The sequence below is a fragment of the Equus caballus genome, chromosome 8 (assembly GCF_041296265.1).
Source record: "Equus caballus isolate H_3958 breed thoroughbred chromosome 8, TB-T2T, whole genome shotgun sequence".
Taxonomy (NCBI): Eukaryota; Metazoa; Chordata; class Mammalia; order Perissodactyla; family Equidae; genus Equus; species Equus caballus.
The window spans coordinates 14,150,378-14,174,310 of NC_091691.1; the positions used below are offsets into that span (position 1 = coordinate 14,150,378).

At 43.5% G+C, this 23,933-nt stretch overlaps 1 protein-coding gene across 11 annotated transcripts in view; it reads left to right on the forward strand.

The window, feature by feature from the left end:
• CORO1C (coronin 1C) overlaps positions 1-23,933 on the forward strand; it is a 73,007-nt gene that overhangs the window by 33,624 nt on the left and 15,450 nt on the right. For all 11 annotated transcript variants that reach the window (XM_023646985.2, XM_023646984.2, XM_023646986.2 and 8 more), the window contains one exon: positions 12,160-12,282. In XM_023646985.2, coding sequence (XP_023502753.1) covers positions 12,160-12,282 — 123 coding nt within the window. The remainder of the gene's footprint in view (positions 1-12,159; positions 12,283-23,933) is intronic.

Genomic DNA, 23,933 nt, shown 5'->3' on the forward strand with positions numbered 1-23,933 from the left:
CTGCGCTGGGAGGGCGAGGATGGAGCACGTGTTGGCTTTCTCAGAGGAGCGGTGACTTGGGTTTCTTTTCTGGCTGAGCTTTAAGTCATGAGTAAATGATACAGGCTACTGAACTGGGTCTATACTCCGCTCCTCCTGCTTGTTTACAGCTGCTGCAAGATGTGAAGTGCCCTGGCCATGCAGCCCAGCGCACTTGCTCACAAGCAGAGTTGTGCTGTTTTTCTGTTTTTCATGACCCCTTCGGGGAGGCTGGGTTTTTATTCTGAGGCTTGTGGGTGAACCAGGGATTGGAAGGGGTGACTCTGGAGCTCCGTCATTCACAGGGTCCCCGGGGAGACCCCTTTCCTGTCATCTCCCCAGTGCGAGGGGTTAGGCAGCCCGTCGCTCTCCCTTCTGATGTGACACTGAGTGCTTGGTGTGAATTGCCTGTATTTGCACTTACGTCCATAGTTCTTTTGCTTTCAAGCTGGATTTTATTTGGACTAGGGGCTGCCTCCTCTTGGGTTCCTGGTCTTTGTTTGTTCTCGGACCAGAAGTGTCTATGGAGCCCCTTGTCTGCAGTGACGAGGTTCTCGCTGTGCACGCTTCATTGAGTCAGGATGTTGGGAAATGCAGCTTCCCTGTTTGCCAGTGTGCAGTAGGCAGGGTTGAGTAAGGAACCATTAACTCGGCCGCTGTCTTGCCTTCTGGTAATGAAATAGCCATGGTTTTACAGTAACTTTCCTTAGGTTCTTAATGGACTTTTAAAGTGGCCTAGTCAATATGCAACACAGGTTTGAAAGAGGACCTGTGATGCCAGAGTGCTTTGCCTGGCATTAGTGCCCGTGGAGGCCGTTGCTCCGCTCCGGCTGGGTGAGGGCTCTGTGGAGGCACGCTGCCTCTGGCGCTGCTGGCTGGCTTTACACCGGGTCACCCAAGCTGGGGGTGTTACTCCATGGCACCTCCTCTTGCCCTCGATGTGGGTGCTTCTTGTTCCCTTAAAGCAGAGCCTCCTCAGACGGCTGTGTTCCTGTGCATGAGCCGGTGGTCTCAGGGACCAGCCTGTCACCAAGTCATGTGCTGTGTGCAGCAGGCTTTCTGGTGGCCGCGGAGGCTCCTGGTCCTCCGAGCCTCTCCCCATTGCGCCACCACGGCCACTAGAGCGCCTCCCTGTGGAGCAACAGGGCCTTGGGCCATTTCCACCGAGCGGGTGCCCGCCTAAATAATGCTGTTAGGGGAAAACGGAAGTTGGGAAAAAAGGAAAACCTACTTCAATAGATGTGCTTTGTCGATTGCTTTGAACTCGCATGGTGTGGATGGAGCCCTTATGCCTGGACTGGAAACTTCCTTTGCTTCCCAGCACGTTTCACTTACCCTCATCCTTGGTGAATGTTCAGGAGTCTCGGTATTGCTCCACGGCCAGTAATAAGTGACTCTCAGTGCCTTCGAGGAGGGCTTTTATTGTGTGGGCAGTATGATAAAGGTAGTGAACTTGGGGCACATGAGTGGTTTTGATAAGCCTTTTTTCCTGAAATGAAAACTTACGTAAAGTAGGGGCGAGCAGTTTGGAAAATCCTTACACCTCGTTCCTTGGGTCAGAGTTGGGTGGGGGCCTTTTAGGCCCTGGTCCCTGAGGTGGTGTAACCAGTCTGGATAGTAAGCACAGATTATACCAATGGATTGTAAGGCGGCTGGATAATAAGAAGGCTGCAGACTAGAAGCTGGAAAAGTACTGGGAAGCTGCGCGTGCTGGACTAGACCAGGGAGACGGCGTAGAAAGCCGCCCCAACCCAGCGCCCTGGAACGGTTTGGCTGAGACGATTGGACTTCAGAGCGTAAACTGGAAACCAGAGTGTAAACTCAGACTTCCTTGAGCCTCTTAAGAGGGAGCATTTGATGTGACTGATAAAATTAATGTGTGTCACTTTTTAACACCGTGGGAGTTTATTGCCTTTGTGAAAGCATGTTAGTTGTGAGAAAGAGTCAGCCTGCTGGGTAGAGTGTTGTGTGGCTCTAACAAAATGTTACTTATTTTTTTTTAATTGAGGTCTTAATAGTTGATAACATTGTGAAATTTCAGTTGTGTGTTGTTATTTGTCAGCATATGTATGTGTCCCTTCACCCCTGTGCCTACCCCCCACCCCCCTTCCCCCTGGTAACCATAATCTGTTCTCTTTGTCCATCTATTTGTTTATCTTCCACATATAAGTAAAATCATCTGATGTTTCTTTCTCTGTCTGGCTTATTTTATTTAATATCATACCTTCAGGGTCCATCCACGTTGTTGCAAATGGGAGGATTTTGTCTTTCTTTATGGCCGAGTAGTATTCCATTGTATATATACACCACATCTTCTTTATCCAGTCATTGGTCCATGAGCGCTTGGGTTTCTTCCACGTCTTGGCTCTTGTGAATAGTGCTGCAGTGAACATAGGGGTGCATAAGTCTCCTTGAACTGTTGATTTCAAGTTCTTTGGTTAAATACCCAGTAGTGGAATAGCTGGGTTGTATGGTATTTGGATTTTTAATTTTTTGAGAAATCTTTATACTGTTTTCCATAGTGGCTGCACCAGTTTGCATTCTCACCAGCAGCGTATGAGAGTTCCCTTTGCTCCACACCCTCTCCAACACAAAATGTTACATTTTGAAGGAACCAATAACTATTAGATTGATCCTCCTTAGCACCAGTTTGGTAGCATCTTCAACCTAATATTGAGCCAGCTAGTGTGTGGATCAAAAACAATTATCATGTGAAGAGTCAATCTTACATTAAGAAATAGTCATTCTGAATGATCTTTTATATAATGTATAGGGCATATTGGAAGCATCCCAGTGTTGAATTTTGAGTGTTTGGGAGGGTGAAAATGTCTGTGGGTACATCTGTAATACACCGTTAGGTCCTTTAAAAACACATCTCAGAGTGGAACTCCTTTATAGACACATATCTATGAGAAGATTTCTGTACGTATTTGTCGGTATGTGTTTAGAATTTTTTGACTGCACAGTACTGCCCTTGGCACGTGGAATGAGTGCACTTCTTAAGTATGGATTCCTTTTTGAGAAGAAGTGCAAGAAATAAATAAGATACACTGTTGGATGTAGGTGGAAGCAGGTGTGTTTTCGCATTGAAATTGACGGGAAATACTTTCACAATTAGAAATATCATTTCATAAGAGTTATGCTGAATTTTGTATGCCTAAGGAGGAATGTTTTTGCAAAGTTATTAAAAGTACGAACGTTCCTTCTTAGAGCAGTTAGGTAAAGTTCTGTGTTTACTGATGCTTAAATTTTGATTTTCGGCCCGCTGCCCCCATGCCTGTTGGAGCAAAGTGCTGCCTAACTCGGGGGTTTCATCGGAGCGGCGCCTCCAGGAGCTCTGCGGAGTCTTTGGGCGGCTTGGAGATGTTTGAGGACCTTCCCTAAACACAGTGCAAATGATAGAGCTCGTGTCTAGGTGGTTTTCTGCCACCCTGAGGGGTTGCTGGCTGGAACATGTCAAAGCCGTCAGCCTCAGCTTGGGCCAGCCACATGGAAATTGTGCTGTCACACCTCTCCCTTGTGCCAGCTGTGCACACACTTGGGAGGCTGCGTTTTCCCTGGGGCTCATGTTGCTGGGCCCCAGGCGGGCCACTGGATCTTCTAGATAATAGTCGGTAAGCCAGTGCCCTGACCTATTTCACTAATTGTCCCACAAGTTTATGAACTGGGCTCTGGGCCTGAGCCTTTGGGAATCTTGGTTTTGGTCGTTTTTGCCACTTGAGTTGACTTGCTGGTAATTCCCGCACTTGGAGTTTTAGCTGGAGAGGTACAATGAAAGCTCTCCTGTGGCGTGTGATTGGCACTCGTAAGTAATGAATAAATTTAAAAAATTATTTAAAGCAGAGAGTTTAAATGGCTAACATACTGTTCTCAGCTAAGTTTTTTCAATTCCATGCTAGAAAAGTAGCAATATTTTAGATGATGCAACTGAGGTGACACATCCTTCATGAAACGGTGGACTGATTTGTTAGTAAATGGAATTATTCTACAGATAATCCTTGGAAAATTGATGCATAGTTCTTGTCACCATTGAGTCAGAAAAGACACTAAAAGCTGGTGTTAAATTCCTGGAAACCTTCTTTCCAGCCTCAGCATTCGTTTGCACTTGCTGCTTAGAGGTGCAGGTGAGCCTCCCTGTCAGCACGACTCGCAGAGAGCGTCTGAGTGGTCCTTCCCAGCTGAGCGAGTTAGACACAGATTCCTGGGATCAGTCACTGGATGATAAATGAGGGTGTGTCGCGGGGATGAGTGAGAAATGTGTTCTCATTAGATCCTCCTGCAAAATGTCTTTCAGGAATCGTGTGTCCTCATCTTTACCATATAAGGCCGTTATTGTATGGTTTCCTTCAGTTCCGTATACTTGAGCTCTCAGCAGTTGATAATTGCCCAGTCTCCCCTTTAATCTTTAATGAGTATACTATTTAATATACTCATTGGGTGGAATATTTTGTTTTCGTTTCTTTTTTTTTTTTTTTTAAAGATTTTATTTTTTTCCTTTTTCTCCCCAAAGCCCCCCCGGTACATAGTTGTGTATTCTTCGTTGTGGGTTCTTCTAGTTGTGGCATGTGGGACGCTGCCTCAGCGTGGTCTGATGAGCAGTGCCATGTCCGCGCCCAGGATTCGAACTAACGAAACACTGGGCCGCCTGCAGCGGAGTGCGCGAACTTAACCACTCGGCCACGGGGCCAGCCCCTTGTTTTCGTTTCTTGTGATTTGGTTTTGTTGTGGCTAAGAAGACATTCGGAGGTATAAGCCCTTGAAATCCAGCTAGCTGGTACTTGACTGCATGTTGTGGGCACCCTGTTATGTGAAACGATCAGTGCACGTTTAAAATGCCCGTTTTTCTCACTTTCTTCTCCTTTGTGTTCCTTTATCACTATCAAGTTTAGTCGATGCCCATTCTGTTGTGCTGCAGTACGGGGCTCCTTCCGCTGCTGTGTTTGTTGTAAGGATTTATGATGACGTTACAGCCAGAGGAAGCAGCTGTTTGTGGGGTGTCGTTTTTTATTAACTCAGTGTTTCTGATGACCAGCTGCCAATAATTTCAACATTACTTCTGTGCCTTTTTCACAACCGTATGGCATAGTGGAAATTTTCTTTCCCTATCAAAATGTAGTGTGAATGGTCAGTGATTTTTAGATCTCTGCTTCTTGACTTTCTCTGTGCCTCTGTTTCTTTAGTTAGAATATGGGGATAATAAAGTTGCTGTGTCATAAAAGTAGGTGTGAGAATGAAAGATAGAAAGGTCTTCATGCAGTTCCTAGCACTCAAACTATTTTTTTTTTTTTTTTTTTTTTTGAGGAAGGTTAGCCCTGAGCTAACTGCTGCCAATCCTCCTCTTTTCGCTGAGGAAGACTGGCCCTGAGCTAACATCGTGCCCATCTTCCTCTGCTTTATATGTGGGATGCCTGCCACAGCATGGCGTGCCACGCGGTGCCATGTCCGCACCCGGGATCCGAACCTGCGAATCCCGGGCCGCCGAAGCGGAATGTGCACACTTAACCACTGTGCCACCGGGCCAGCCCCTCAAACTATTATTAATGACTTGTTTTTGATAGAAAGGGGGGAATAGGTGGCAGTTGCTTTTTAAATGACATTTAAGTTCCTATGAAAGTGTTAGACTCTTGAGTAGTTTTATGCTGTAGACTTATCGGACTGAGTTGAGAATGGCAGAAATGCTTATTACTATTCTCAAATATCTTACTTGACTGAAGAATACTGGTGAATAGCTATTTTAACCAGAGTTGCATAATTTTAACCTAAAAAAAAAGTCACTTAGTAAGCTTCTCAGTATAATTAAGAACAGCTAGTGTCGGTCCTTCCAGATTCCCCTCAAACTTGCCTCATATCTGAGCAGAAGCTCTTTTTAGCTCAGATTGGAAGAAATGATTTGGTGTCCTGGGAAGCTGAGAGTTCAGTGACTGTCCTTGGCCCTCATGGCTGCCACATGTGGTTTGCTGGGAAGAATCTAAGAATGCATACTCTGAGATTAAATAAAACAATTCAGATAGAAAAACTGTTTTCCTTGGGAGTAAAGATTTTTTTAAATGTAAAGTTAATTAACAATACATTGGTGTATTTCTCGACTTTGTTATATTTTAATTATTTTTTCTACTAGGAAACAAATCAAACGAAGTAATAGGACACTCATGTACTCACCCCCAAGATTAAACAGATGTTAATATTTTGCTGTTTGTTTCATGCCTCCCTTTTCGAAAAACAATGAAGCGTAACAGGTGTAGCTAAATGCCATTCCCTTTCCTCCTTTTCTCCTTCCCCACGGGTAATCCTTTCCTTCAAGTTGGTATGTGTCATCATTGTGTGCTTTTGTTATATGTGTCTGTGTCTATAACGTAGATGATTGTTTTGTGTTAAACTTTCATTCCAACAGCAAAGAACAGTTAAATTGTTTCTGCTTTTTTCACTCTTCCCACCAGTGCTGCAGTTAATATCCTCATGCAAAAAGTAAGCGTTTCTCTCCTGCAGTCCACCTAGAAGTGAGCATCTTCCCCTCCAGCTGTTTCCAAATTGCTCTCGAAAGGAATTGTAGCAGGATAGTCTCCTGTGAGCAGTTTTCTGATTTCCTCTTTCTTGACATCCTTGCCAGCACTTGTATTTAGACTTCTGAATTTTTGCCAGTTTTAATAGGTGTAAAATCTCACCTTATTGTTTTAATTTGCAGTTCTCTGATTACCATTGAGATGGGGTATCTTTTCATATATCTCTTGGCTTTTCAGGTTTCCTTCTCTGAATTTCCTGCTTGTGTCCTTTGCCCATTGTTCTGTTGGGTTGTGTGTTCTCTTTGTCAGGAGCATATGTTGCATATATATCTTCTCCCAGGGTGAAGATGTCTTTTCACTTTGCTCATGTTTTTGGAGAACAACTCGCACTGCTGAATTTGGTTTACTGTTTTTCTGGAGGGGAGTTTGCATTGAGATTTATGTCACATAGTCTTAAACTTCCTTATGCTGTCCTTTGTACACTGTCTTATTACTGCACGTTCCTCACATAATGAGTTCAGTGGCACTCCTCTTTTTTCTGTTCTCTGGGAAGGTTTGTTTGAGATGATCTCTTCCATGAATGTTTGATAAAACTCACCTGTAAAACCATCGGGGCCTAGTAATTTTGGGTATTTAGTGCTTGATTGATTTATGGAGGGTGTGTGTGTGGAGTTATACTGCTGTTTCTTTTTTTTTTTTTTTTTAAAGATTTTATTTTTTTCCTTTTTCTCCCCAAAGCCCCCTGGTACATAGTTGTATATTCTTCGTTGTGGGTCCTTCTAGTTGTGGTATGTGGGACGCTGCCTCAGCATGGTTTGGTGAGCAGTGCCATGTCCGCGCCCAGGATTCGAACCAACGAAACACTGGGCCGCCTGCAGCGGAGCGCGCGAACTTAACCACTCGGCCACGGGGCCAGCCCCTATACTGCTGTTTCTTTTATGGTTATGGGTCTTTTCTATTTATTGAAAAAGTTTTGATAAGTTATATTTTTTCTGGGAGATTGCCTGTTTCATCTAGAGTTTTCAAAATTATTCCTAGTGTTTTCGTATTATGTAAATTTCTACCATATTTGTAAATGATGTGTCTTAAATTCTTGGTACTTATGGCTTCTCTCTTTTCCTAATCTGTCCACTGTTGTTGATTCAGTTTGTTATTTATTTTCTTTCTCGATAATTTCTTCTCTTACAATTTTACGCTCTTTGGGTGTACTCTTTTATTTTCTAACTTCTCAAGTTAGATGCTTGGCTCGTTAATTTTCAGTCTTGTCTCGTATATCCATTTAAGGCTATAAATTTTTCACTAAGATCTATTTTAGCTGTATCCCACAAGTTTTTATATGTCATGTATTTATTGATCAGCTTTAACTTTTTTCTGTTGGCCATTATGATTTTCTATATGAATTATTTAGTAAACTTAAATTTTTTCAGATGCATTGGAGGGTTTTGGTTTATATTTTTCTATTAATTGTGTTTCATTGTCCTCTGAACCTGCTCTATGAGATACTGATTCTCTAGTATTTTTTGAGATTTGCTTTGTGGTATCCTTGTTGCTCATTTAAAGAAATAAATATTTAATGTGTGCTTGAAAAAAAATATTTATTTTAAAATGTTAGCTACAAGGCTGAGTAGATCCCATAGATGAAGTTGTTACTTCTGTTGAAGTTTTCTATATTCATACTCATCTTTATCTGTTAGCTTGGTTTCTTAAAATCTCTTAAGATTACGGCTTTGTCATTTTCTCCTTAGAGTTCTGTCCCCTTGTGCTTTCAGTGTTTTGAAGCTGTGTAGTTAAGAAGTTCATGGTGCCAGTGCCTTCCTGGTGAATTGTTTCCTTCAGCATCATGTAGTGACGTTAGTCTTACGTAACGCCTCGCTCCACCCTACAGTGTGTCTGTTCTAGTATAGCTACCGGCATAGATTTTTATACCCCCTCCCCTCCTTTAGTTGCCTTTTGTTATCATTATTTTTTAAATGTGTCTAGTGGCTAATCTAATCTGAGACACTGTCCTTTAGCTGCTGGGTTTAAGCCATTGTATTTACCACAATTCATGATTTCTAGTTGGTTTTATTTTTACTGTCTTACTTTGTGCTTTCTGGTTTGCATGCTTTTTTTCTTGCCTTTTTTTCTTTTTATTTCCCCTTTGTATTGGATCGAAGGAGTTTTTTTAATTCCACCACCCTTCTTCCCATTCCACACACTTTTTGGAAATTATACATTGTCTTTCCTTTTCATGTTTACCCGTAATTTTAGAATGCTTACGTGACTTAAAGTCTGAAGCTAGTTGGTTTTCCTGCCTTTCTCTAGAGAAGAGCCCTGAAACCTGTGAACTCTGATCATATCTGGCTCACGTTATTGTTGTCTGGTGTTTTAGCTCTGCCTTGTGTTACTTGTACTCCAGCCAGTCATCATTCCCGCTGTGTTAGACAGTCAGTGCCTGGTGACGTTGACCGCATTACCAGGTTTTTGCTCACTGGTGTTTTGGTATCCCAATTCTTTCTTCTAGTCCATTTTCTTTTCCTAAAGTAAGTTCTTGAACTTAATTCTTTGAAATTAATTTTCAAACTCTTTGAGATAAGTCCAAGAATTTAATTTTTTGAATATGACTCTATAAATGGTAAATTCTACGTCTCTTAAAATGTCTTTTATGTGTTTGGGTTATTTTGGTTATCACTTTTGAATGATAGTTCATCTGGATATTGTTGTTTTTCTTAGTGTTTGAGATATTTTCCCATGTCTTTGTTTCTGTAATTACTTTTGAGAAGTTGGTCCACAGTCAGTCTAATTATAATGTCTCTCTCTGTAGGTAATGTCTTTTCTCTATAGTTGTTTTTGAGATTTTTTGTTTTAGGTGTTCTAAATTGCACTAGGATGTGAGTAGATACAGATTGATTTTTACTTATACTGCTTGAGACTTGTGCCTTTTGAATCTGAAGATTTATGCTTTTAATTGAACCTGGAAAATTCTCAGCCATTCTCTCTTCCTGGAGAAGTCTCTCTTCAAGAGAAGTTTTTGCTTCTCTTCCACTCTATTCTCTCCTTCTGGAATGTCTACTTAAATATGTGTCAGACCTCATCCTGGCCTTCCTTTCCCAGATTGTTTTAAATTATGAAATATCACACATTCAAAAGAGTAACTAGGCCTGTAATTTAAATAATAATACGTAGTATTACATAATATACCTTCATATGTAATATAATAATATCATAAAATGAACACCTGTGAGTCTGCCAGCAGCCGCTTGAGCAGCAGAACAACACCTGGGGTGGTAGTAGTTCCAGGGGTGGGGTGCTCACTAGTTTTTGTGAGTGCACAATGCGGGAGTTAGTGGCCGCACCTGGCTGAGTGCCTAGCAGCAGTTCCTTCATGACGGAAGGGTGTGATCAGGGGTGTGGTAGAGGGGGTTCCAGCGCTTAAGTTTGGGGTAACATTTATTGAGCACTTCCAGTGCAGGGCCAGAACCAAATGCTGTATACCTTCATTGTCCCAGCTTGTCCTCACATCGGCTCTGCAGGAATGGACTATACTGTTTTCGTGTTTTACAGATGAGGAATGAGGTTGAGAGGTGAGGGAATTTGGCCAGGGCTCAGGGCTAGGAAATGACAGAGCCACCACTGCAACCCAGGCAGTTTGGTGCTTTGCTGCCTGTAAATGACCCTGTGGCTTCTGTTTGTAACACCCAGATTCTGTATAATATTCTGTTTGTTAGTTAACATTTTCTTTTATGAATTCCTTTTTTGGTGATGTGGTTCAGGAGATCCAAACAGGGTTTAATTAGTTTTGCAAGGGAAGGGGAGAGCGTGTGAAAAAAACTCAGGCCTTGGGTCTGTAGACAGGGCCATCTTCACAGCTCCGTTTAGGACCCACCTTTCTTAGCAAAAAACCTCCCCAAAGACTGTGACCCCCGCAAACGCCGTTGAATGCCCTTCTCCTGTGTTCCTGCTGCCCCTGGGCCTGTCCTGGTGGAGCACATCTCATACTGCACTGGCAGTTTAAGTGTCTTTTGTCCTCGCATTGGACTAGATGCTCAGCCAGGATGGGGCTACCCTGTTCATTTCTGTATCTCCAACACTCAGCACGTTGTCTGGCCCATAAAAGTTCACAAATGACACATAGTCGTAATTCTTTTTTTTTTTTCTTTTCCTGAGGAAGATTTGCCCGTAGCTAACATCTGTGCTAGTCTTCCTCTGTTTTTTAGTAAGTGAGCCACCAGCACAGCAGTGTAAGTCCACACTGGGCAACCAAAGTGGAGTGTGCTGAACTTAACCACCATGCCACCAGGGCTGGCCCACATATTTGTAATTCTTAATGATGGAGTAAATTAATATTTTATGCCAGAAGCACTAATAAGTGACACTCGTTTTTAATTGTTTACTATATTTCAGGTACTATAATTAGATTTTTTTACTTACCTTATACAGATAATTGTAATATTAAATTATGACTTAGCTGAAAACGTTCTCTCATTTACTCCTCACAGTAATCCTGGGAGATGAGTAGCATTGTTACCCATTTTGCAGATGAGAGCTGAAGTTGAGAGAGATGATGTGACTTGCCTGTGGTTACATGCTATTTAAGCAGTGGGACTGGATTTGAACCCACATCTGTCAGACTCTGGATTCCATGGTCTTTGTACTTTAGCATACTGCTTCTCTGGAGATTTCCATGATCAAATCAAAGTGGAGAGATCGTAGAATTTACTGAGCTTGAAAATTTTCCGAGAAGCCAGCCCCAGCGTTGTGACGACTTGCCATAACAGGGGGGAACAACAGAAAACGGGTTGGGTTTTACACTGCAGGATTCCTTTTGTATACCTGCCTTTAGAGCATGAAACCCTCAGTGTGACCTGGCGCTAACCTGTTTAAAAAACGAAGTCACTTTTGCACAGCTCTTGTTACAACAGCATGTGTCTTGGTTAACATAAAATTGGTCTGATAAGCCAGATTGGCTTGTTAGATTCAAAGGTGTAACACAGGCAAATTGTGATGACTACTTAGCATCAACGTTAAAAATGGTGTTCTTAGTGAGATGTGGAACTGGACAGTGGATGAGGTCCAAGTAGGTATTAGATTGGCGTTTCTGGTCATTGAAGACAGTGGAGAGAGAGACATTAAAGTGCGTGTGTCCTTCAGCCCCTCAGCAGTAGCTAAAGCTTTTCTTTTCATAATCTTAACTTTGCTTGCTCACAGTGCCTTTCATTTCCAGAACTGTTAATTTGTATAATCAAGGATTATTGTATTAAAAGCTATATTTTACATTTTGAATAATACCAAGGTTTTTTGATTTTCCTTTTTTTCTTTCTACAGTAAAAAGACCTATAATTTATAACTTGACTATCGTAGAATTGTATGTTGTAAGAAGACTTTTGTATTCTCTTTCGCTATGTCTATTAATGCAGTCGAGTAAATGAAATCTTTGTGGTTTTAGAAATTTGGATCCTTCCAGTTTGGTGGAGTGTTCTTGGTAGTAGCTACTCCTAGAAATGCAAGTCGGCAGTGCTTAACCAGCTGGCATTGGCTGGTGTGAGTGTTGTATGTAGACGGTTGAGGGTTTGGGCCAGAGGTAATAAAGGAGACATGGGTCTCAGAAAACACACCGACTCTGTGGCGTTACCTAATAGGTTCGTTTTCTTTCTTCTTTCAGACTGGGCGAATTGACAAATCCTACCCTACAGTATGTGGCCACACAGGACCCGTGCTCGACATCGACTGGTGCCCACATAACGATCAGGTCATTGCCAGCGGCTCAGAGGACTGCACGGTTATGGTAAGCTCCCGGGGTGTGGCGTGCACACGGCCGGGGAGACTCACCTGCTGCTCCCAAAGCCTGTGTGTGTGTCGAGGCTTGAAGAGCAGAAAATGAGAGCAGTGTTGATTGTCCACTGGCTTAGACGAGGATTTAGCCACGTTCAAGTTTAACTGCAGATAAGCCTTCTACAAGCCCTTACGTCAAGAGGTTGTACTGTATTGTCTTTTCTCTTCTTTTGTATGTGTGTGTACGTGCTTATTGACAGTAAACACATCTGCTCTTTCCAGTAATTCTGTGAATTCCATTGGACCACATGATGACCCCTCCCTCTTCCAAAAAAGGAGAGAAAAAGTTTCTAGCGTGAATTGTATATTACTGTGAAATAAGTTGCCAAAGGTTATACAGATGAAATGGGATATGTGACAGATAAGGGGAGGTAGGGAAGAGTTTTTCAAGTGCTTATTTCCAAGCTAACGTCAGAAGGTATGTTCTGTCTAGTGGACCCTGGTTAACAAAGTCCTTTTTAAGTAGAGGAAGATGGGCACGGATGTTAGCTCAGGGCCAGTCTTCCTCAGCAAAAAGAGGAGGCTTGGCAGCAGATGTTAGCTCAGGGCTAATGTTCCTCAAAAAAATGAAAGAAAGTCCTTTTTATGCAGACATATAAACAAACAGCTTGAAAGATAAAGTAAGTTCTTTACATTCCCTCATTTAGATTCCGAAAGTAGGTTTTATCTGAAGCCAAGGTTTGGGGTACTTGTTAATGTAAAGCTGCTTGTTCTTTTTTTTTTTTTTAAGATTGGCACCTGAACTAACATCTGTTGCCAATCTTGCTTTTTCCTTCTTCTTCTCCTCCCCAAAGCCCCCCAGTACCTAGTTGTCTATTCTGGTTGTGAGTGCCTCTGGTTGTGCTACGTGGACGCCTCCTCAGCGTGGCCTGATAAGTGGTGCCATGTTCGCGCCCAGGATCCGAACTGGTGGAGTGCCGGGCCGCCAAAGCGCTGTGCGCGAACTTGACCACTTGGCCACGGGGCCGGCCCCTAAAGCTGCTTGTTCTTCATTATGTTCTTCTTCGCCTTAAACTGTAATTATTGGTTTGGATCAATTTTTAATCCTAGCCCAAGATGTGTGGAGAGGTTAGGTGTCAGCAGAGACAGGGAGCACTGGATCAGGGAAGGGGGGCCCTGATTAAGTGCAAGAGGTGTCTCCACGCCGGTTGGGCAGCTAGGAGAACCACACCGCTTCTGTTTCCCTCTTCATTTTCTGTGGACTGAACCAGGCTTAGAAACATTGTTTGGAAAGCTTTATTGGTTAACATTATTTTACAAGAACACAAATTAATTCCTGAACCGTGTCATTTAAACATTTACCCATTTTTCCTCGTGGACTTTTGGCTGAGGATAACTCCTCCTGTGATCTCATAATTTTGGCAGCCAAAGCATATTAAAGAAATATGCTGCTGTTAAAAGGAATTGTCCCATTTAATGTGCCTTGCTAAATTGATCGTTTTAATTGCTGCAGACACATTTTGCTAAGAGAAGGGAACAGTATTTAGACCTGATGCCAGAGTCTTACACTGAGAGTCTTAGCCTCTGTTGAGGAAGCAGCTTCGGTCTTTCGCTCCCTCTCCAGCATCATTGGTCATGTTGCCTTTGGAAACATTTCTTTTTGAATTATAAGACACACTAAACAAACAGTTAAATGAATTCAGTTAAGTGAAAAAAGTGAATTAAGTGAGTTAAATGATTTATTACAAAGTGAACACCCTGTAACCGCCACCCAGCTCTAGAAACAGAACTTTCCCAGCCTTCTCAGACTCCTCCCTGTGCCCCAGCCCAGTCGCAAGCCCTCCCGCGCTCTCAAAGGAGCCACCGTCCGCGTTTTCTAATCCTCCCTTCTTTGCCTGTCTCGATGGTTTTAATCACTCAGGTGTGCATCTCTGGACACTATAGCTTAGTCTGGCCAGTTTTAAAAACTTGATATGTCTTTTTTTTTTTTCTAGGAAAGATTTGCTCTGAGCTAACATCTGTTGCCAATCTTCCTCTCTCTCTTTTTTTTCTTTCTCCCCAAAGCCCCAGTACATAGTTGTACATTCTAGTTGTAGGTCCTTGTGGTTCTGTGTGAGCTGCTGCCACAGCATGGCTACTGACAGACGAGGGGTGTGGTTCCACGCCTGGGAACCGAACCCAGGCCGCCGAAGCGGAGTGCACCAAACTTGAATCACTAGGCCATCAGGGCTGGTTCTTGATATGTCTTTTAAGTCTTTATTAATCTGTAGGTTCCTCCTACATCCTTTTCTTGTCCTTAACAGTGTATTTGTTGAAGAAGCCTGACCTTCGACCTGTGTCTTTCAGGCCTAGATTTTGCTGATTGCACTCTTGTGGTGCAGTTCAGCATGCTCCCCTGTCCTCTGAATTCCCTGCAGGTTGGCAGCTGGATCCTGAAGTGTGATGGGATTCAGGTTCAACCCCTTGGCAAGATCATATATAGTTAGTGTTCAGTTCTTCCGCCAGGAGGCACCTGGTGTCAAGATGTCTGGTTTTTGTTCTTTTTTGATTTGTGCAGCTACTGCTGCTCAGGGCCTAGAGCCAGGATTTTCTTAGGGGTCACAAATGGTGATATTAAATTCTATTATTTCGTTTTCAGTTTTTAGCTGGTAAAATTTTATAAGATGATGCTCCCTCTTCTCTATTGTTTAGTTACCCAGTGGTAAGTTCGTATATGAAACAGGATAAATGCTTGATTGTTTTCCTTTTATTTACCCAGTTTTCAAAATAATGAATTTGTTCTCTGTCTTCCTCAGAAGGTGACCAATTAGGGTTGTCTTTTTCTTCCCTTTCATTTTGTTTTAAATCACAGATTTGAACGTATTTCATGGGGTTTGATCATTCTGATTCTTGTCTCAGAGCTCAGGTCGGCTAGTCTTTGCCAGCAGGAATCTCTTCATGTTTCCCGAGTCCTTTGGACATGACCTTGGTGTCTTTGATAGCTTCCTTGCTGTCTGGTCTCTTAAGCTGTTCTAGGATCCTCCTGGACATCTCTTGACCACACTTTGGATCAGCCATTTCTCTCAGAAGCTCTGTCGTCGTTTTTCTAATGGAAAATGGAATTGTAGATCACAGTCTGGGTGCTAGAAATGCTCGTTGTCACCATGGTGATCACTGTTTTTATCTTCGAAGTAAATGGGGCTAGAATATACATATGTATTTAAAGATATACCTTGTGACTTCATCTTAATATTTCCAGTTCAAATTCAGGGCCATAAAGTTTTAACCTAACCTCGTTAATATTATGTTTCTATCTCCTTTCTCCCACGCTGAGAATCCTGGTTCTCAAGGACTCAGTGGGCGAATCAGAATATCCGGATGTGTCTCATTTGCTTTTTCACAGTATACGTACAGTAGTTTCAGAGTAAAAATACTAGTATCACGACCAACTGTGATTACTGAAAATTTTTTAAAAAACCAACTTTTTAATCTATGCTATCTCTGTTCTCCCTCTGTTTAAAAATCGATAAACTCTATATTTTCAAGGTCCCATAGCCATTACGTTTAACAGCCTCTCGTATCTTAGTTTCCCATCAGTCCTCATGCTGGTCTCTCTCTAGTCATTTGGATCATCTGAAGTTTCTTCTCTGGTAGATTCTAGACCCCAGGACTCTAGAAACCAACCCGAGAGGGCTCCCTTCTGGGACAGCCCCCATACTGCGGAGAGATTCCAAGGAACTGGCTCACGGAAAATATTCTCTAAGCTCTTCTATATCAGTAATAGCCTGTCTGTGACCTTGATACTTGAAGGTGAGTTTTTCTGGATAGAAAATCCTTCGCTTTCAGTTTTTCCTCAAGTATCTAAACATATTATTCCATTTTCTTTGGACATGAAGTGTTGCTGTCAAAAAAATCAGATGATAATCTAATTTTCTTCCTTTATAAATCCTATATTCTTTCTGCCTAGATATTCGTAAGATTTTTTTCTTAAAATACAGTGATTTTCCTAGAATATTGTTCATTATCCTGAGTTGGTGTTCCTGGGTTCACTATGTACTCCTTGAATATATAGTTGCAAGTTTTCTTTTTAGGAAAGTTTTCTCGAATTACGGTTTTTAGCGTTTGTTCTGTTTCCTTGCTTTGGTCTCTTCTTCAGGGACTCCTGTCATCTGTGTGCTTCATCTTCTTGACCTGTCTTCAGTATTTGTCAGTTTCTCTAAGCTTTTTTCCCTGTCCATTTCTTTTAGACTGAAATCTGATTTTACCTTTCTTTCTTGGGGGGCATTATTTGCTGTGTTTATTTGATCTTAGGTTCTTTCTTGGTTAGTCTTCATTTCTAAAGAGCTTTTTCTTTTATTTCTAATTTTTAAAAAATTTCTGCAACCTTACTTTTGAATTTTTCAAGTTCTGATTTGTAATGTTTCCCATCTTGTATTGTCTTCTTAGTCTTTTATTTTAAAATATATGTGGTTTTTATCTTTTTTTTGAGCGTGTTTTCTTAGCGTTCTTGTATTGTCTCTAGGGATGTTATTTTGTGCCTTGTCCTCTTTTTTTTCTTACGGTGATTTTGGGGCCTTGATTTTTGTTTTCTCCTATTTGTATGTGAATTCAGTTTTCCCGAGCTTTGAGAAGGCGGCTTGGTTCACATAGCTGTTCCTACTCACAGGCTCCCCCTTCTGTCGTTTTCAGGTAGTGTCACAAACGTGCTGGCTGGCTTGCTCAGATTCCCAGGCCTGCTTTTATTTGGCCTTTCTCCTCCTTTTGCCCCTCTTATTTCTGTCCTGCTCAGATTTGAGTCCATTCCTTGGAATCTCTCCTCAGTGTGGGGCCTTCCCGGAAGGGAGCCCTCTCTGGTTGATTTCTAGAGTGTGGGGTCTTGATAGCTCTAGCCCCTTGATACCTTTTCATTTCAGGCCCTCTTGCTCACCTGCTATTGCAGAGGGCAGAACCCCTCCCACTTTCCGGACGGGTCCATATGACTTGCTGTTCTCAGTTCTGTGAGGCGACCCATTGCTGCTCCATTGTTCCACACAAAGGCCGATAATAGGCAAGTCACGTGGCTGTTGGTGGCTTTCCTCCACCCACTTGCATTTGGGGGTTGTTACTTGGTTTTGTGTAAATATTATCCATGGGTTTTGTTTGTTCGTTTGTTTTTTAAAGATTGGCACCTGAGCTGCCAGTTATTTTATTTTCTGCTTTTTCTCCCCAAATCCCCCCAGTACATAGTTGTATATTTTAGTTGTGGCATGTGGGACGCCGCCTCAGCATGGCCCAGTGAGCAGTGCCAGGTCCACACCCGGGATCTGAACCAGCGACATCCTGGGCTGCCAAAGCGGAGTGCGCGAACTTAACCACTCGGCCATGGGGCCAGCTCCTGTTCATGGGTTTTTGATTTGTTACCTGCTTGCTCTGTGTTTTTGTGGAGGGACTTAGGAAGATCTCAAAACTATGCTGCCACTGACACCACCACCTTCCCAGAATCCTCTGACATTGCCCTTTAATTGGTATCGCCGTAGTGTGCATTTTGTAAGTGAAATAATGCTTTGGATAAATCCTCCTCCTGGTTTTTCGTTCTTGTTTTTAAGCCCTTAAGTACAGCACTGGTATATCATTCTCTTACTGTCCCCCAAATCATTAGTTATTATTGAGGTAATTACAAGAAGCTTTTGTAGTTTAGCAGTTGAAGTGAAATTGTACAGAAATATTTGGTCTCCTCCTGCGCCACCTGCTTCTTCATACCTCCTTTCCCACTGTGCTTTCCTGAAGGCAAAAGAACCCCATGCAATAGGTCAGATGGTTTCAGACAGCACCAGTTTTTTGTTTTATTTTACTTTTTACAGAAAAACGCTGTCGTTTCCTAAGCCTAGGCTGTTAGTAGTAACCTATGAGCTACAAGTAGTAGGGAGCATAACACAGCCTAATTCTAGTAGAGGAGGGCTGCTGGGAAAGCGAGGCTGGGAGTTCTGAGTGCGTGCAGGGCACTTAAATGCTCTCAGCCTCAGTTCCCTTACATGCAAAGTAATGATGATAATGATGCCAGTTGAGGGGATCCAGGAAGATGTAAATATATGATGAGTTATTACTTTTTGCAGTGAGTTTTGATGTGTACCCTTAGTGGACTCAGTAAGAATATCTTTAGCAAATATTTGGTAGGAAAAATACAATGGAACCAGTTTATCAAATGAGCTGTAAAAGGGTTAAGTTAATTTGAAAAACTGCTTTTTCTATTTACAGTTTAATTCCATTAAGTCCTAAGCATTTAGACATTGATTTGTTAGTTTTGCAAGAATTGATTCAGTGACAGTGATGTCACTTTGATTGCAGTTTTAGGAGGAGGAATGCCAGCTTGATGGTCCAGTCCTTCATCTTTTGGCTTCTTTAAGCAGCCTAAAAGTAAATGATATTGGCATAGTTTACCTTTAATGGCCTACTTTCTGAAGCAGTGTTTTATACCAGCAGAAAACAATTATATAAACCCTCTTCCTAGAAACTATTCTCTGTTCCTATGTTTTCCAGATTTGGGGTACTGAGAGTTCTTTTCTCCAGCAATATCTTCTCATACGGAGCTTTAAAGACTGTTGGCTACTAAGTATTTTACTTGGGAAAATTTTAACTCCAAGAAAATAATAGTGCTTTAAATAATACAAAGAGCGGCCAAGTTCAGTTCAGTGAACGATGTTGATTCAATGTTGTCCCTTATCTGCAGGGTGGTAATCTAACACAAATGCAAAAAATGGCTAATTCAAACAATGGGGTTGGGTACTTGTTTCTTCCAGAATCTGGGACGGGAAGGTCTTGCAGGCAGTGTCATCTTATTTGTCTCCAGCTAGATGTTCTGAATGGTCCAAAATGGCTAAATTTAAGTGGACACTTTTCCCTTCTCCCAAATCAGTCTTACACTCCTGTGGAAGTCAACAAAAATAAACTCCCTGGGGGCCGGCCCTGTGGCCGAGTGGTTAAGTTCACGCGCTCTGCTTCCGAGGCCCAGGGTTTCACTGGTTTGGATCCGGCGCGGACGTGGCACTGCTCATCGGGCCATGCTGAGGTGCTGTCCCACATGCCACAACTAGAAGGACCCACAACTAAAATATACAACTTTGTACCTGGGGGCTTTGGGAGAAAAAGGAAAAATAAAATCTTTAAAATAAATAAATAAACTCCCTATTTTATACATTTTTGCTTCTTTCGTAAATTTTCCTGATAGTTTTGCCTTGAAATAAACGTGGCAGTGCCATTGTCGGTGGGACGGGAGCGCCCTCCTCAGGATGCCTGTCCCTCTTGTCAGGCAGGAGGGCTTCGTGTTATTTCCCTTTTGTACAGATTGCATCTGGGCCATTTGCCAGCGGGTATCATAGCTGTGGCGAATCAGAACCCAGCGCTCAGGCTTTGATTCTCCCAAGTCGGCTGTTGTTCTCATTGTCACGGTTCGTTTAGGAGTGCCCTGCCTCTCCGTGCTGCCCCTTGGGGTTCCTGGGTCGGTGGTTCCTGCGGGGCACTGTGCCGCCCCGCAGCTGCTGCAGAAGCTGGGAGCCTCTTCCTGTCTCTTAGGATCATCTCTGTCCTTGCTTTTCCTTGCGGAATTGGTTCCTTAGCCTTTGAAAGCAGCGATGGCCTTTAGGGGGAATAGACCTTTCCGTGGCTGTAACTCTAGTGCGAGCCCAGTAGCAAGTTCATGATGGGTGATTAAAATCAGGCAGCAGTGTCTGGAAACTTGGTGTATGCTTTAAATTTGCACCGTGTTTGAGAAATAAAACCATCAAACGGATTACTCTGAAAATTACTACTTGAGAGAAACCCAAGTTTCTTACTTGTCCTCACTTTTTTCTTGTTGGAACTGTTCTCTTGAGCTGTCCTTTTTCCGTGTTCAGAATTTCATGTGAAAAAGGATGCCAGTTGATCCTCAGTCGTTCCTCAACATGTGCTTAAAGTTGTTTTTCTCCGGAACCATGATGGCTTTCCACTGTTGATTCACTTTTTCATCTGGAAGGCCTTGCGACTGATTGCATTTTTTCAAAACAAAACAAAACCATTGCCATAGTAATGTGTTGTCCAAATAGAAATTTTCAGGAACACACAGTATTATTTAACAAAACAAAACGGAACAGAAAATCAAGTGGAGGGAGGAGAGCTGGTGGGCCGTGTCGCTGAGACGCCCACTCTGGGCACGCAGAGGCTGCGTGATGCCTGTTTTCCTCTCCGCTCACTGCGTGTGTTTTTGAAGCAGCTGGTTGGAGTTGGAGCACTAGCCTGCGGCTGTGGAACAGAGAGGAGCTCACGATCTTCGTGGAGATCCGAGTTGTTCTCATTTGTGCTAATTGGCCTAGGCACGAACCAGAGCTTTCACACATAAGGTATCTCGGACATAAATCAGGTAGTTGGGTACAGTGCTGAATTAATTTGAAGATGAGACTCATGGCAGAAATCCTGATGTTCGCACCTAGAAATATCTATGGGGTCGTAGTGATCACAGTATCAAGGAGAAAAATAACCATGAACGGAGAGTAGACACTTTTTTGCCAAGCTCTGCTTTAAGCCTTTATGAGCATGACTGTGTTTAGTCCTTGTGCCAGCATGGTGGGCAGGAGTCTGTCCTATTTTACAGTTTGGGAAACAGGCCCAGGGAGTGACGGTTTTGTCAAAGGCCACCCTATTTCAGTTTTTTACATTATGGTGGTGCTTTGGGTATGCAAAATGTTTTAGCTCATTCGACCCTTCCAGTAACCCCTGTAAGCAGAGCTGATGCTGTCCCCAGTCTCAAACAAGGAAATTGAGGCTCCTGGAAATGAAGTCCCTTCTTAATGCTGACATCGCCAACGAGTGTCCCTGCTCTGACAGGAGCCCGAGTCTTCTGACATCCAGGCCAGCGTCCTTGCCGCCGTACCAGGCTGTGCCCCAGGTGATGCTCCAGAAGACTAACCACGTGCCCAGTGGGACTTCTGCTCTTCATTGTCCCTGCACTGCAGGAGGCAAGACCTCTCAGTCCAAACTGGAAGGCCGCTGCCCGGAAGCAGCGGACAGCCCTAAAAAGGGCAGAGAGCTACCTAACGACAGGCTGTGAGTAGGGCCAGCGCGCAGCAGCCGGGGGTGTGTCCGCTTTGTGTGGAAAGACTGACAGACCTGCCGGCTCTTTTCCACCATCCACAGTGGAGAACAACACCACCTTTATTTACCGGCAGAGGCGAGAGTTCCGTCGTCTTTTCATTTCGTTTCACAGACTTTTCCAGTCACTTTCTCCTCCCACTCTAAACCCTTGTGCCTGTGTTACCTTTTTGACTCTGGTGCCTTTTCCCTGTCAGCCCTGCAGCCAGTCTCTTTGGGGCATCCCCTTTTTTTCTTGCAGCACTTGGCTTATACCAGCCTAGCATGGGTGACGTACGCTGTGTGCCTTCCCACTGCAAATACGAGTAACAGCAATTGCTAACCCTTGTGGAGAGCCTGCCCTACTCCCGGCGTTATTCTACGTGCTTTGGATTCGTGTTACCGCATTCGTGCTTACAACGACCCCAGTGAGAGGAGGTTCATTACTACTCCCGTCTTACAGATGAGGAGACTTAAGGCCCAGAGAGGTGAGGCGACTGTCGCCCAGGTCATACAGCCCATACGTGGCAGAATCAGCAGTTGAACAGTCTCTGCTAGTTCTGGAGCCCATGTCCTTAACCGCCGCACTGTCTCTACATTTTGGTGGCACTGACTGTGTGCCAGGCCCTGTTCTGGGGCTTTAGTAGCTCCTTTAAGCTCCCAGCAGCCCTAGGAGGCATGCGTACTGGTGTCTCTTCTGCGCAGAGGGACAGCGTTTGCCCAGGACCATCCCGGGAAGTAGCCCAGGCAGGATTTGCACCAGGATCTGTTTGGCTCCAGAGTCCATGCTGCAACCCTCCGTCACATCCCTTGTCTTGCTGTCTTTGATTTTGGGTCTCATAGAGGTCTCTGCTTTGTGTTAGACCGTAAACCCCGCGAGAGCAAGGTGTGTGCGCAGTCACCCTGTCCTCGCTTGCCTGATAACAGGCCTGCCTTAGACGGCCATTCAAGAAATGTGCTGCGTGAGTGAGCGACCCAAGTGGTAAGGTGGGTTAGGTACCTGTGTGACGTGCTTAAACTTGGTTGAGGGAACCGCTGAATCTGCCACAAGTGAGAGAAACGAAGAACAGAGCGTTTCCTCCTTTTAAAATTATATAATAAATGTTTTGCTCCATCATTACAATTTCCTCTCAATCCAAGGAAAAGATGGATGAAGGGGAAGCTAGAGAAGGGAAAGGGCGAAGTCCCATTAGGAGCTCTGCTTCTGGCCTCCTGTTCACGATGGCAAGTGCCGATTTATAACCAAAGCCCCAGCACTCCATGCCTCGGCGGGATCTAGAGGAGGTGCTGTTGAATTGTGGTCAGGGTCTGGCAAGGCGGCTTTGCAGTCCTTGAGGAAAACCCAGCAGCCCGTGGTTATGGTGCCATCTGGAGATGGCAGCTGGTATTACCACCCCTTCAGTTCTAGGCGTGGGTCAGAATTCTTCTTGCAAAATGCATTTCCTCTTGAGTCACCAAAGTCCCATTTCATAATTGTTTCTCTGCTGACTTCATGCTTTGATCGGATCAGTAGTTGTTTTCTATTCCTTCTGTTAAAGAATCAGTCCTGCTTTATATTCATATAGCCAAGTTCAATTCGGAGCCGTTTTACTGATCATGAGCCTTGAATAAAAATCGTGTATATCAGGATGAGAACAGACATGGAATGCTGGGAGTGGTCAGCAGAGGCCCACACTCCCAGGGGGGAGTGCGGGGCAAAGTCTGTTGGGTGGAGGAGGCTGTGGTCTGGGGAAGGACAGAGAGGGGCAAGGTGGGTGTTCTTTTGCCATCTTTGCTTGTTTGCATCTGCTGTGTTTACCATTTGCTGAATGAGGAGAGTTCGGTGGAAATTAGGTGACGTTCTAACTTTGGGCCCTCAAAAGGCAGGTTTATTTTGCCATGATTTGCATAAGGGATTATATTTAGCCCAGGCAGTATTTAGCTGTAAATATTATTGGTCACTTAATTTATGACTTTTTCTCACTCTTCAGGATGGCAGACTTCTAACTTTTTGCGGGACGATAGACAGACGCGGACCTTAAACCCCCCTCACGCAGACCTCTGCCTTCCCCTGAGCAATTGAAAACACACACTTGTTTGTCCCCTCCTTAAAAATCCCCAGCAAAGGAAAATTCTGTGTTTCACTTGTTCCACTGTTGAACATGATGTTTCACTGGCAAGTTCTACATCTTTCATATGAACCAGTTCCTTAAAATCGTTTTTGCTGGTAAATTTACTTATTTTATTCTTCATATATGAGAAGATAATTATTTTAAACTAACCTTTTCACAAACCTAGATGTTACTTAGTATCTGGCTTTCTCTGGGGTTCTTGGTGCTCCTCAGCTTAGCTGTGACTCGGGGCCTTTCTTCTTAGAGGGTGTTTCTTAACCTTTTAAAACCCAGGTCTGTCCATTTAGCAGTCGCTGGGGGTTTGGGTTGTTTCCGCCTTTTGGCCCTTATGAATAATGCTGCTGTGGACATTGATGGCCACGTTTTTGTGAGGACGTGTGTTTTCATTTCTCTTGGGTGGGTACCTAGGAGTGGTATTGCTGGGTCATGTAGTGACCCTGGGTTGTATCATTTGAGGAAGCGCCAGACTGTTTTCCAGAGCAACTGCGCCATTTTA